Source organism: Mus pahari, chromosome 10, assembly GCF_900095145.1.
Source record: "Mus pahari chromosome 10, PAHARI_EIJ_v1.1, whole genome shotgun sequence".
NCBI lineage: Eukaryota > Metazoa > Chordata > Mammalia > Rodentia > Muridae > Mus > Mus pahari.
Window position 1 is genome coordinate 79885537 of NC_034599.1, and position 15261 is coordinate 79900797.

Consider the following 15261-nt stretch of genomic DNA (forward strand, 5'->3'; position numbering starts at 1 on the left):
GCTTGTCTTCTGAGGAAGTCAGGGCCCACTTCAGTAAACCCTCGGAGTGTATGCAGTGGATGATTTATCCAGCAGGCTGCTCATCTGGCATCGGATAAAACATTTGGGATCATTTTACTTGTCTGATACCTAGAGGCGGTGTTCACTCCCTCTCCAATTTGAAATCTAAACCATCCCTGTCATTTCAGACTCTTTAATGAAATCTGTTTCTCACAGGATGTCTCAGTCTTGGACATAGTATGTGATTCTCCTACCAAATGGAATCACCTATTTTTAAGAACTCCTTCTGTGGGGGTGGAGAAAGAGATTCAAGAAAAAAAAAATCTATGCTAGTGATAAACATGCGTTATCCCGGAAGGTGAGGGTGGGGGCTCACCAGCACATCCAAATAGCTCACACGAGAGGTGAATGCTCACTGACTCATGAGAAGTCCTGGAGATGCTGGCTCCCACAGTTATCCTTTAAGGAACGAGACCAAAATGTGGTATGATAAATGTCCCCACAGAATCACAGCTTAAGTGGCTACTGGGGAGGCTAGAATTGCCTTTCCAGAGGTTCACCATGCAAAAGTATAAATAAGGTGAGAGCTCCTCCCTAACAAAAATGAGCAGAAAACGTTGAAAACCCGCCCTGCACATACACACAAGTCCAAATCCAATGGGAATGTATTGACGGGCTGTGAGTCTGTCCTATTCAATGCTGCAGTGTTAGTAAAATTTACTTCCTGAGGCAGTTTTTAAGAAGCAAGATCAGTATTGTGTCTATTTCTATCCATATCTCAACTATAGGCTCCACAACTATTTTAAGAAATTAGAAAGCAAGTTAAAGCAAGTCCCAGGAAGAGTTCCAGTTAGAAGCCCAAACATTAGCACCCTTTGCAATTGGTAAATGAGCATCCTGCTCACATTCATTATAACCCACAGGCAAACCACATCTTTAACTTTTTCCATATGTCCTGGGTTTGCATGGTGACAATACTGCTGCTTACCACCGTTTTTTCACTTCATCTCGAAATAGCTGAAGAATTGGATGCTATTTCTAGCATGCCAGGAAGGACGCCTCAGATTCTGTGCTCACAAGAGTCTACAAGTGCATGAGGGTTAGCACTCCTTTTTTTTTTTTAGGTCTAAATGACCCCCCTCTTGCTTTGCATTTGAGCTTAGAAAACACAGATGACCAAGCTCAAGTTCCTACAACCCTTCTCTAAGACAGTCGGTGCGCAGGAGCCCCCATCAGTGGCACCTCAGAACAGAGAAGCCTTTCGTTCTTTTACGTCCAAAGCAGAGGAGCCTTTAAATCATTTGAGACTCCAAATGACTCAGGCCACATGGACTCTTCAGTTGGGGTGGACTTTTGTCAAACTGCCAAATCTGCGAACTCTTTAATGAAATCTGTTTCTCCTCAGTCTTGGAAATAGTATGTGATTTCCCCTACCAAATGGAATCACCTATTTTTATAACTCCTTCTACGGGAGTTGGGGGTGGAGAGGGAAAAAGAGAAAGAGAGAGAAAGGAAGATATTTCCTTTAAGAAAAGAAAAATTCTCAGGAGGCTATGGTGCATAGGTAGCTAACTGTTTCCACTTGGTAGTTTATGGAAGGTACCAAAAAGTCATAGAGGAGGACGCTGGTTCTTGGTAGGAGGTCCTGAAGTATTACATCAGAGATCACTTTAGGTGTCATGGTTGGCCTCTTCTTAAACCACAGCATTAATGCTATGGCATAATTAACATAGCAAAAAATACACCCAGTCCTTACTACCAAAACAAAGAAGTTTAGTGTTCCTGAGATTCCACTATGTTTTTCTGCCACATTTAGTATTGCTGAAGCACATCACCTCCTCAGACCCTTTTGGATGTAGGCCTTTCCATCTAAAGATACTTTCCAAAGAAGTCAAGCATTTGTTGAAACCTAGTATGTGTGCATTCTGGGGAAGACAAACTACTGTACGGTGTTATGTATCTCATTACCTTTCAGTGAAAGGCATTCCGGGCACAAGATCAACTGCACAAAATCGCCTATGTCATGCAATCACCTCTATGACAACAACGAAGATGGTGGTAGGTTACCAAACCAAAGGGACCCACACTTTCCATCCTAAGAACTGAACTGCTGATTGTAAGCAGTCTGCCGGGTGGGTTCAATCAAGTAAAGGTTATCTCAATGAAGACTCGTTATCAAAGCAGTTTATCAGCCGTCTGATTCTTAGACTTTTTTTTAAGGTTTACTTTATTCTTACTTATATGTATGCAGTCTGCTTGTGTGTGGATGTCTTTGGAAGCCAAACGAGGGCATCATATCTCCTGGGGTTGGAGGTACCAGGCAGTCGGTTGTGAGCCACCTCATGTGGATGCTGGAAATCAAGCCCCAGACTTCCTCAAAAGCAGCAAGCACTCTTAACCAATGAGCAATTTCCCCAGACCCTTCAAACCTTTATTCAATGTTCAGAACAGCCTTAGTGGGATTTCTTGTTGATTTCCAGAGTGCAAACAGAACTCATATGTTCTCTTTAGCTAAAACATGCCGTGGTGAGCGAAGCTTGACCATGCATACTCAGCCACTGAGCTACTTCAGATGATGTGTAGGCAAGTCACGAAATAGGCCCATGAACGCCAAGCAGAAAAACTAGACTCCACTCTTAAATATATTCTCCTTCAAGTTAAAAACAAACAATTATCTTTTCTATCAGTGTGGAAATTTCAGTCTTTCTGACAGCAACTTGCAATACTAGATCACTAGTTAGAAATTAAACTTGCTTCCTTGTGCAGTGATCTTGGCAGGGTGGGGGTGGGGCACTGTGGGAGATGCCTGGATGCTGTGGGCTCTGAGTTCAAGACAGAGATGAACGGCTTACTGCAGGAGTGGCTTTCCTATGTGAGTGGGTTCTTTTCTGGCCCACCCGCTCTGTCTTACCATGTGATGCCCTCTATCATGTTAAGATCCAGCAGGAAACCCTCACCAGAGGGCATAGCCAGGATCCTGGGCTTCTCTGTCTCCAGGACGGCGAGGTGGTTAAACTTCTATTCTTTGTGCCCACTCTTGGGGATTCTATTATGGGAACAGAATTGGGCTAAAGCAACCCTGATTCACTATGTGACTCATCAGAATCTTCCTCTGAAATTAAAACTAATTAAAATCCTGGCCTTTATAGTCATCAGTGTCATTGTTAAAATAGATATAGCCATTATGATATCTATGGTCACAGAATTACATACTAACGGAAATGTTCACGAAATAAATGCCAATTTTAAGACTCATAAATTCACCAACAAGTGTCTTTCTTCTTAAATCTGCTCACACTACTCGGCCATTTTGTTCATAGTGTCCAGTTTAATGCAGAACATGCACTCTGGCAGTGTCCCACATCAACCTAACACGGTGTGATACTGTCTATGCAGAAGCTAATGGATACTTCAAGAAAAATGACTGGCAATCAGAGCTTTATCTCCAGGAAGAAAGTGAAAGGCCCCACAGCATTTGCACAGCCTGCATCTACTCACAAACTATCTCAATGGGTGCTTTCTGGTAGAAGCAATGGGAATGCATGTTCCGCCCATCTGAGGTGAACTTTACAGATGTAGTATCACTCACTGTAGGGAAACGAGGTAGCTGGAGAATTATAGGATTGCTTCAGGATAGGTTTGCAGAACAGAACTGACTGTCATAACTACTTAGTGGTGCTTGTCACTGTGACAGAACAAAAATGCTTCCTCTAGGTCCTGTTCCTGAACTCTCTGCATTCTGTCCTCCCTAGTCACAAAATAAAGACAGAAGTATTGGATATATTTCCTTCTGTGGAAATACTTCTCCTTGACATTCGTGCCATGCAAGGAAGGGGGGCTGGATCCTAGCTACTCTAATACTGAAGTCAGGATAGATGTCTGAGTTCCAGCTATGTAAAATAGTAAAGAGTGTGGTGTGGGCAATGGCAGGGCTATAGAGCTGTTTCTATGTGAGCCCAAGGTAGAAAGGAACAGATTCTGAATACAGCAATCAACATTTCCTCCCGCCAGGCATGGTGGCACATGCCTTTAATCCCAGCACTCGCGAGGCAGAGGCAGGCGAATTTCTGAGTTCCAGGCCAGCCTGCTCTACAGAGTGAGTTCCAGGACAGCCAGGACTACACAGAAAAACCCTGTCTCGAAAAACCAAAAACCAAAAACAAAAAACAAAAACAAAACAAACAAAACAAAAACATTTCCTCCCATGCTCACACTTAACAGGGAGTGAAGGTTTGTTCACTAGACACACTAGACACACTTACTCTGCCACTAGTCTCCTGAATCTTGGGATACAGGAAGGTATGGTTTGATTACACCCAAGTACGCCCTTACATTTCTTAGTAAATCAGTAGTTTCCAATATAAAGAAGAACAGAACTTTGCAGTTACATATTAACTGAAAGCAAGCGGAAAAGATGGCACAGCAACTTGACACAAGCTAGTTACCTAGGAAGAGGGAACCACAACTAAGAAAGTGTCTCCATGAGATTGACCAGGAGGCAGATCTAGTACATGTTCTTCATTAATGATATGAGAGAGCTCAGCCACTCTGGGTGGTGCCATCCCTGACAAGTGGCCCTGGGAGGGCTAAGAAAGGTGGCTGGCCGTAAGCCTGAGAAGTAAGCCAGAAAGCTGTACTCTGCCATGGCTTCAGCTTCAGTTCCCATCTCTAGGTCCCTACCTTGAGTTCCTGCCTTAACTTAACCTCAGTGAAAGTGTAAGATGAAATAAGCCCCGTGCTTCCCACATTGCTTTGGGTCATGGCTTTTATGGCTGCAATAGAAGCTGAAGACACTGCCTAAGCCCAAGTTCACTCATTTGTTCCTTCAGAGTGGCCTCGTTTTCAGCACCGGGGCTCTGCTTAGGTCACCCTGTGATTTTTTCCAGTAGTTCCCTTGTGCAGTAAGTTCTCTGCCTACAAAGGCAGGTATTAGTCCTTGCCAGCCAATATTAAGAATGATTCCTATCCCTGGTGCTCTCATCAAATATACCCTCATGACTGGCTCTAGTATTCCAAGTTATTAGTCTTTGTATTATTATGTCCTCAAAACCTGAGGGACTATGTATCCCACAAACAAGATGGAACAAAAATAATTATTATTTCACTTATTTTTTAAATAACAAACTAAACAGCCTTCTAAGTTTGAAGTATTTATAGTCTCACAGAAAGATGCAAAATACTACACTCCCAGACAACCACCCACTAACTTCCTCCGCCAGTAGCATCTTAAGTAGAGCTACAGCATATTACAGATTTTGTGTATATCAGTGCAAAATCAAACCAGAAAAGTGTTATGAGTCTATTAATTGTTTTAATGTCTTCATCTCTAAGCCTATACTCACTTTAGAGCACTTTTGTGTAATACGTATTTCCATGCAACTGCCTACACAACAGACACAATCATTTCACCTCTTTTCTGTGGTTACTTTGTATTTTGACCCCTGCTGTAACTGACACCTGTCCCCTGGCAACTACTAATGTTATCCTCTACATTTTTATTCTGATAATACTGTATTTTAATATCTACATACACACATTTTTATTGTATATTTTGACTTCCTTTTTCAGCAGCCCTACAGCGCTTAAGGTCTATTGAGGTAGGAGTCATATATGCCAACAGCTCATTTCTTTTCATTGTTTATGCATCAAAGTTTGCTGAGCAGCTGTTGCAATGCAGGAACTGTTTCCATCTCAAACGTCATTCTCCTCCTCTGGCTACATAAGTAAATAGTAAGAAGTGCTGAAAACAATCCACCCACAGCCAAGGGGTGTGGCTCGAGGGAGAGCTAGGTAGCTTCCAGTGTTTTCCTAGCACAGCTAATCTAAGAACATCCATGTACAAGTTTGGTGTCATGTATAAACTTTTTTTTTTCTCTAGGAAAAATACTGAGGTGCAATTGCTGGTTCCGGGGGCAGTTTTCCAGAATGGCTGTATCAGTTTTCATTCCCACCAGCAAATACGAAACCCAGTTCTTCCAGATACACTGCAACACTTGATGTTTTCACTGTTTTGTTGTCGTTTGTTTTTTGATTCTTTGTTTCACATCATGAACCCCAAACCCACTCATCGTCTTTATCTGCCTTCGGCCATTGCAACCTCCCCTTCTCATTATTTCTTGGTTTAGTTAGCCACGGCAGTAGGTATGCAATGATATGCCATTGTGGTTTTAATTGTTATTTTTCAGCCAGCTAATGAACATGTTTTCATGAGCTTACCTGCCAACCCTACTCCCTCATATGGTGAGACAGCAGTTGGGTTTTCCCTATTTTGAAACCAGATTGTTTTTATGGATTTGTTTTTTCTTGTTTTGTTTTTTTGTTGTTGTTGCTGCTGCTGCTGGTGTGTGTGTGAGTGTATTTAGGGCCTGTGGCTTGTTGTTCATACTTAGAATGAAGCCTTTCACTGTCACAATTTTCTATTGATTGTTTCCTTTCTTTTGGATTTTAGGTAATTCTTTGAGAGCCAGTTGCTACCTTAGAAGAAACTAAGGACACATCTCTCAGTGCTTGATAAGAGAACTGGAAGGAAGCCTTCTGAAGCCATTGGGGAGCAGGTAGACATGAAGCACATGTGAGTTCAGCAGTACTTCTATGAAAATTAAAGGATAATTATGAACCAAGGCAAATTTGTAGTTTAATACCAGAGGCCAGACTGTGTTCTCTTCCACAGCCCCTGCTCTAACATACTGCTGTTCTTCCAAGATTCTCTGCTGAGAATTACAGTAGGTGCATTTGTAATCTCTGCTTCGCCAACTACCATGTTCTTTATATAAATCAAGTAGGAATTATTATTGTACATCAAAGGAATTCAAGGACTATTTCTCCATCTCAGAAGTGACATGTCTCTGGCTGTGTAAATATGTAGTAGCAAAGACTGAAAAGTATCACCTACAACACAAAAGATTTAGGTTGAGGGGGATCTAGGTAACTTCTAGTATTTTTCTATTACAACAGAATCCAAGAACATCTGTGTACAAGTTGTGTGTGAGTATAAACTTTTCTTTCTCTAGGAAAAATACTCAAAATGCACCTGCTTGTCACGCGAAACCCAGACCTTTAAGAGGCAGAAGTGTTATTGAAGTGGAGAAGCATGCGACACAGACTCACATGGTGTTCTGCTGAGATAAGTAAGACCAGTGGACAGACACCTGGTGTTTAAAGAGTATAAATAGGACTCAATGGACAGTGACTGCAACGCTTGCACAGCTTGCTTTGCAATGGTTTCCCTGGTCTTGAGTCTTTGCTGATCTTCAGTTTGTTTCCTGGTTGCATTTGCTGATTCATTCCTGCGATTCGGAGGAAGCCTGGCTGTTTCTGCTGGATCACACCACTGCTGCGGATTTGTGTTTGGTATCCTGACACTACTATACCGGGCCGCTGGGATTGTGACAATGGAGATTGGAATGGCCTCCAAAGAACTACTTCTAAGCAGGTCCACACCCTCTTACTCTATTCACCAAGCAGGTCCACACCCTCTTACTCTATTCACCATCCTTCCCCCTTACCTTTAGGCAGAGGGAGAGAAAGGGAGGAGGGGTGAAGCATTTAAAGACCCTTACTAAAAGTAGGTTTTTTTAAAAAACATCTAAGACTACATATTACTAATTTGACTGGTTTCATAGGTTCCATATATGACCCTAATGTTAGGGTGATCCAGAATAATCTCCCAGAGGGCTTCCCCCCCAAAATATGCAAATAAAAGGGAGAAATTGCACTAGAATTTTACAGGTTCCAAACGACCCTGAAAACAGAGATCTTTGTTCAACATAATAATCTCCAAATTAACTTAACCATGGGGCATTTTCAGTATTCTTCATAGAAATCAGCAGTTCACTTTAAGGTACGAATCCTACACTATGCAGAAATTGCTGCTTTAAAATGCTTGCTGTTATTATAGATAAGGCTGCTATGAACATAGTGGAGCACCTGTCCTTATTACAAGTTGGAACATCTTCTAGGTATATGCCCAGGAGAGGTATTGCTGGATCCTCTGGTAGTACTATGTCCAATTTTCTGAGGAACCGCCAGACTGATTTCCAGAGTGGTTGTTCCAGCTTGCAATCCCACCAACAATGGAGGAGTGTCCCTCCTTCTCTATATCCTCGCCAGCATCTGCTGTCACCTGAATTTTTGATCTTAGCCATTCTGACTGGTGTGAGGTGGAATCTCAAGGTTTTTTTGATTTGCATTTCCCTGATAATTATGGATGTTGAACATTTTTTCANGTGCTTCTCAGCCATTCAGTATTCCTCAGTTGAGAATTCTTTGTTTAGCTCTGTATCCCATTTTTTTAATAGGGTTATTTGATTTTCTGGAATCCATCTTCTTGAGTTCTTTATATATGTTGGATATTAGTCCTCTATTTGATTTGGGATTGGTAAAGTTCCTTTCCCAATCTGTTGGTGGCCTTTTTGTCTTATTGCAGCGTCTTTTGCCTTACAGAAGCTTTGCAATTTTATGAGGTCCCATTTGTCGATTCACAATCTTACAGCACAAGCCATTGCTGTTCTGTTCAGGAATTTTTCCCCTGTGCCCATATCTTCGAAGCTTTTCCCCACTTTCTCCTCTATAAGTTTCAGTGTCTCTGGTTTTATGTGGAGTTCCTTGATCCACTTAGACTTGAGCTTAGTACAAGGAGATAAGAATGGATCGATTTGCATCCGTCTACATATTTGCCAGCACCATTTGTTGAAAATGCTGTCTTTACCCCCCAAGAGCTGTCTCTCTGGTTGCATATGTAGCAGAGGATGGCCTAGTCAGCCATCAATGGGAGGAGAGGCCCTTGGTCTTGCGAAGATCATATGCCCCAGGAATACCAGGGCCAGGAAGCAGGAGTGGGTGGGTTGGGGAGCAGGGCAGGGGGAGGGTTACAGGGTGCTTGGGGATAGCATTTGAAATGTAAATGAAGAAAATATCTAATGAAAAAAAAGAAAAAGAAAAGAAATAAACAGCGAGGTGCTGTTGCTTCTCAGCAATCAAAAAAAAAAAAAAATGCCTGCTGTTTTTGTAAACTGTTTTTGAATTAAAGGGCACTACAGTGGAATTCATGAGCATTCCGTAATAATGGTTTACTACACGGCATGAGAGCATGTTACTAATGAAAGAAACCCTAATCAAACTTTGTAAAATTATGCATGCAATCCAGTTACATATATACATTTATATGTAATTACTTATATATGTGTTATATATATTGCATAAAGTACATAGTTGCCTTTGAACTCTGAAGATCATGGAGTCTGAGGGCAAATAATATTAAAGGGAACAAAAAAAAAACCTTAATAATCCTGACTTTCACTTTGTACAGCTTACTAGCCTGAAAAGTGAATGACACAAAAGTACTAAGTGAATGTTTAATACCTACCTAGGATTCTGGTTTCTGTTACATCCCAGTGGCCTTCTTTAGCTCTGTGTTCGCTGCCTGCACAGCCTGAGAGGATGCTCTGTCACTTTCTCCTAAGTCTAATGTGAGCATCAGACCCCACCCCTTTCCCCTGTCCTTGAATCCCACACTCTATAGAATTTAAATAAAGACTTGTCAGTGACAGCAATAATGACAATTGGCTGAAGAGTACAGATTCGGGTACACATTTCACTGGGACCATACTGTAAGCCATTCTTTTCCTAAGAGTTCTCCATTTCTACTACGGTTGGACAATGAATCAAGGGCATGACTCTGTTTCATAGCAACAGCACAAAGGACTGAGAAACCCTCAGTGTGTCATGGATTTTTCTCTTTGAAGAAAAAGGAAAATTCACGTTTTCTTTCCAATTTACTAATATTTCCATTTTGCTGTTCTGAAAATAAAAGGAATCATAAACTGGATGTTTCTTACTGGTAAGCGTGTCTAGTAATTTGTTTTAAACTTATTTTCAAAAATCCATACAGGACTTATTCAAGGACAGGGACACACACCTTAGAGACAGATTTTTGTCTAAAATGTGAAGTTAACAAAACCTCAATTGAGTTAATAACTAAGAGCATCCTGTGATATTGTTAGCAGACCTGTTACTTCTGGCTTACAAAGTGCATTCAAAGGAGCCAGACATGCTGGTGAATGCCTGCAATCCCAGCACATAGGAGGCAGAATTCCAGATCTGCCAATCTACACAATACCTACAACTTGGGCAGAGACCGTGGCTAAAATAAACAAGAACCCAAAACATTTATTACTGTCAGCCACATGCAGTTTTATAAAGGTGCTTTTCTATTTCCTATCGTTTCTCATTTTGCTTGTATTATACACGGCTCTTTCTTGTATTATACACTGTGCTTTCTTCTCCTGATTCTTTTTTTACTTTGATTTTGTTTCTGTCGCTGCTGTTTGTTTTTCAGAAGTAGTTCTTTTCAAGTTGCAGGTCTGTGTCCCTGGGCTGTCCTTCCACAGGAGTTAGAGACCACCATGCTGAAGTTCCAGATGTAGCTCCAGAGAGAAGATGAGGGGCACTATTTTTGTTCTCAACCTGTGGGTCTCAACCACTGGAGTGGGGATGGGACAACCCTTTCACTGGGGTGGGGGTGGGGGGCGTGGAAGGCCATCAGAAAACACAAAGTTACCTTGTGATTCATAACAGTAGCAAAATTAGTTACAAAGTAGCAATGAAAATAATTTTATGGTTGAAAAACAATGCCTTAAAGTGAGCAACTGTCCAGTCAAGTAGATTTCATTAAGAAACTGAAAATATTGGCACTTCTCTCTGGTATCCTCACAGGACAATCCCATGCCACATACGAATTGACAGATCTTCTAAATCTGGGTGGCGTCAGCTATGGGGCCCACAGATCAGGTGACAGGTCCAGGTGCCCTGTGAACGGAAGCCTCTGAAGCTGTTCCTTACAGAGTCAGTCCCTGCAGGCGGGAATACAAAGCTAGACAGCAGAACTCTAGAAGCTTCCCACACGCTGTCAGAAAACCCTACCTAGTGTGCATCGACATACGGATGCATAATGAAACGGGGTATATCTACACAGCTATTAAGAAAAATAAAATTATGAAATTCATAAATAGACAGACCTGGAAATAATCATTCTGAGCGAGGCAACCCATATCCAGGGATAAGCATCACATATTTTCTCTCACCTGTGGAATTTAGTTTTGGATCTTTAGATATAATTGTTTCATGTGAAACAGAATACCCACAGAAGTCAGGACGTTACTAAGAAGTGGTGGACAGGGGCTTTCAAGGGAGGGGAGACAGAATACACTGGTAAAAGAGGTTAAAGGAGGAATTAATTACAGAGGAGGAAGGGATAAATCGGAGAGGGAGATGGGAGGACAGAGTAGAAGAGGGAATCCTGGAGGAATAAGTAACACTTCCCCAGTCGTAAGAAACCTGATGCAGCGGCTTCCTAAAATACACTATACACACATAAAGTAGTCAAATGGAGTTATCAAGAATGTTCCTGCTATACACAAGAAGCTAACAAATAAAAAGTCTAGTTCCAGGAAAGGGTTGCATTTTGGGGGGACTATTGGCTACTGAGAAGACTGAAGATGTACCTTTTTTTTCAATTAGATGCTTTGCAGGACCTGCTTAGCATGCAGTAAGAATTCTAGTTCAGAACATCAGAGAAAAACATCTTCAAACTTTAGCTGAAAAACTACCACAGAACAAGGAAAACAGGTGTCCCAGCACTCAAATGGCTGTTCAGAAACATCTGTGCCTCCAGTGCCAGGGCTCTGATGCCCCCTCCTGGCCTTTGTGGGGAATGCACAGTGTACAGACCAAACACATTTACAAATAAGTAAACATTGTAAAAAGGATGGTAAATGGATGCTGAAACCAAAAGCTTGAGTTTGTTTTGAAGGACATAGAGCACAGTAAACACAGTGAAAACAGTAAAAAAAACACAGGGAAGACTAAGTAGACGACATGGACGAGGCAGCGTAACAGATACTGGAGGACCACCCAGTGTATGGGATACATAAACGAGGAAAAGGCTAGGCGTGACCCAGAGTTCCGCCTGAGTGATTTGGGCGGATGACTACCATACAAGGAAAGAATGGGAATAGGACGATATTGCTTCAGCACACAACAGCTTGCCAGGAGCCAGAGAAACAGCTCGGAAAATGCACAGGTGGATAACCATGTAGAAAGGACACCTGGACCTCAACATGTCTCCCATCACCGTTTCCAACTTCTCCTTGATAGATGACTCTGCTTTTTTCCTGAAAACATCTCGGTATTAACAAACCTGAAGTATCTGGACTACAAGCTTTTTATTCCTATATACAAAAGTAGTCTTTTATATTTCTGTTTCTTGGTAAACTGTTATAGACAAATGACAGTTACAAAGACACAGCCTGCTATAGTTGAAGAGGAACCATACTACGAAGAGAAGATGGTATTCCTATTGGTCACTTTCTTCTGTATATAAAAGAAAACCAATAGGGCTTCCACACACAAATAAAATATCTCTCACCATGTTCTTCAAAAGAGCTACAAACAAGCTACCAACCCATGGCTGGCCTTCAGACCAGGTTGTTGTTCCTACATAAGCAAGATTTTCCAAAAAGACATGTTTTTACAATTTAGAGACTTAGTCAACAAATTCTATTCTGTTAAAAAATTCACCTGTAGTTTCCTTGGTTTCACATCTTAACACAGTCTTCTGCTGGTTCTACCTCACCCAGCATCGCCTTTCTAGACTCAAGCTATGGCCTTGTTTAGGTGAGCCTTAAAGGGCCTCTCTAGCCTAGCAATCACACAAATTGATGACTCACAGTTTTTCTTCAGTTCTATTGGTTTTCCTGAAGCTATGCAGCTAGAGGTGGATGGGTGACTTCAGAAAGAAGGTAATGTTAGGGGAAATTCCCACCATCCTCCTGGGTTTTCAAGGCAACATATCAGCTGTCACCTTTATGGACTCATTCACAAAAAACGAAAGTTCACAGCGGGGCTTATCTCTCTCGTTCTCACAGAAGCATTTCTTCCCCTATGAAATTTTGTACAGTAGCTCACTACACAAAATAGACCATACAGGGCAGGCAATCTGGTCACCGTTTATAAAGGAAGGACAAGAGCCCCATGCTGTCAGCCCCAGCTTACACTCCTGTCATCCAATTGCCACAGGGACTCCTGAGGGCACTTCACAGGCAGAATGGAGGACAAAAAGAAAACCGCCATTTACAATGTCTTCAGAGTATCAACCCTTCCGACAAGCCAAGGACTTTGGAAAGCTTCTTTACTGACATCACAGAGACATCATAAAATTCATTTCTTCTCAAATTACTCAAATATATAGAATAAAATTTTATATTCAATAAATGAAATTTTTAGCAGAGTAAAAATATACAACTGACCATCAGTGTGGCCCATTAGGGGAAATAATTACAGATAGCTAGAAATTCTTCCCTCCAGGTGTCTAGTGCTACACATGAAGTCAAACACACATTAGAAGCGAAGTGGATTGACATTACTTTTATTGCACATTTGCTTACATGTCTGCTGCTTGTGGGTGGAACTGAACTGAAACACTGAGTTAGTTACTTTCAACTAATTTCCCATCAGGTCAAGTCAAGCTGCCAACCTATCTCCAGGGATTCTTTCCCAGAACTTAAGCATTAACGTTCTCATTTGGTCTACAGACTGAAACACACATTTTAAAATTTTTTCCTTTAATTTTAGACATTCAAAATCAAACCAAACAGCATATTATAAAGAAGTAATCAAATTTCCATGTATACATATAACCCAGGCTCACCGAAATTCTGATTACATAGACTAAAAAGTAATTATAAACAACCACTCTGTTAAACTATTCAGTAATCTTATGCTTGTTTTTAGAAAAACTTAACACCTTAAGAAACTGATTCTTTCACAATTAGGTACTCAAATGTCTGTCCTTTCTTGCTACCTTCCCAGCCCAGCAAAAAGACAATCTATGAATCCAAATCTCCCACAGAAGCTATGATCATAAACTGTCCAGCAACTGTAAAGAGGCCTAAGAAATGAACAGCCCAGTGACAAAGCAACAACAGAGACACATCTCCTCAGGCAAACAGAACATCTGGCCATCAGTGATCAGAAGTAATGAGTGAGGCTCCTGTCTTAAGTTCATCAACATTCTATTTAACATAACATCTTATGCGGTAAGCTCTTCTAAATCACCCCACAGTCTCAAGTGAAAAATTTATGTTTAATGAATCATTCCTAAGCTTCACCTTTCACTCACATTTTTCTTAGGTAATTTAGAAGAAACAATCCAACCAACCTTAGCCTAACATTTTTCCTGACACAGTTTCACATGAAAGTTCTAAAATCACAATTCTGATAAGTTTCTCATTAGTCATACAAACATTATAAACTACGGGAAGAAATCATACCCATTCTCGCTCTGACTACAACAATGTGCTAACCAATCTGTAAGAACGCTTGCACGTGCGTTTTCTTCATGTGGGTGGAGCAACCACATCCAGGGAGCAGCGCCCTCTCCAGGGAGCTAGCAGCCATGCTTGTTCCACATAGGCGTTGCCAGAGGCCCCTGTGGTGTCCTTTCAACGACGACAAACTCCTCGGGGTTGCCAAATGCCTCGTAGAAAACCAGCAAGTCTTGTATTGCATGCTCCTCGACCTGGGAGAAAAGAAAGGATTTGCCTCATTTTTAAGTAGAACAGATTATGAGGATACAATAGTGGTCTTCTGGTTTCCTTTGGAGCAACTGAAATGTCACACAGATACAACACTGCAGAAGTGAATCAGACACCCTTGGCCTTGTTAGAAACCTCGAGCCTGAGCTAGAGTAATCAGACTCCTGTTCTCACTTTAATTTGAATCTCTTCTTACAATGTTTATATGCATGTGTGTGTCTGAGTGCATGACTGTGTCCAATGTCCTTGGAGGCCGGAAGACAATCTCTGAATTCCTAGTTCTTAAGATAAAGGTAGTTGTGAGGTAACTTATGTTAGTATAAAAAAACAAACCCAGGTCCTCTAGAAAAGAATACATGCTCTAAGCTGCTGCGCCACCTGCCAGCCCCTCAATTTGAATCCTAAATGTCAGGGAACAGAAACTGTATGAACTGCTGGGATCCATCCCTGCTAGCAGTTTTACCCTGGGAGGTACTTCCTGACCCTGTACTATCCTCTACATCTTCCTTTTTGCACTCTCCAGCGTTATGAGGCTTGTCTTTCCAGAGTTTGTATTCTTTCGGATACCTCTGAAATAAGGCTACTTTTTCCTAAGTTAAAACAAGGTGCCAGGCGTGGTGGTGCACACCTTTAATCCCAGCACTTGGGAGGCAGAGGCAGGCGGATTTCT

General features: G+C 41.5%; 1 protein-coding gene across 2 annotated transcripts in view; it reads right to left on the reverse strand.

The window, feature by feature from the left end:
• Window positions 1-13385: 13385 nt before the first annotated feature.
• Ibtk (inhibitor of Bruton tyrosine kinase) overlaps window positions 13386-15261 on the reverse strand; it is a 64062-nt gene continuing 62186 nt past the window's right edge. Inside the window, exon 29 of one of the 2 annotated variants that reach the window (XM_029543066.1) lies at window positions 13386-14575. In XM_029543066.1, the coding sequence (XP_029398926.1) occupies window positions 14444-14575 (132 nt within the window). In that variant the 3' untranslated portion in view covers window positions 13386-14443. The remainder of the gene's footprint in view (window positions 14576-15261) is intronic. The other variant, XM_021206067.1, reaches the window with a different exon arrangement.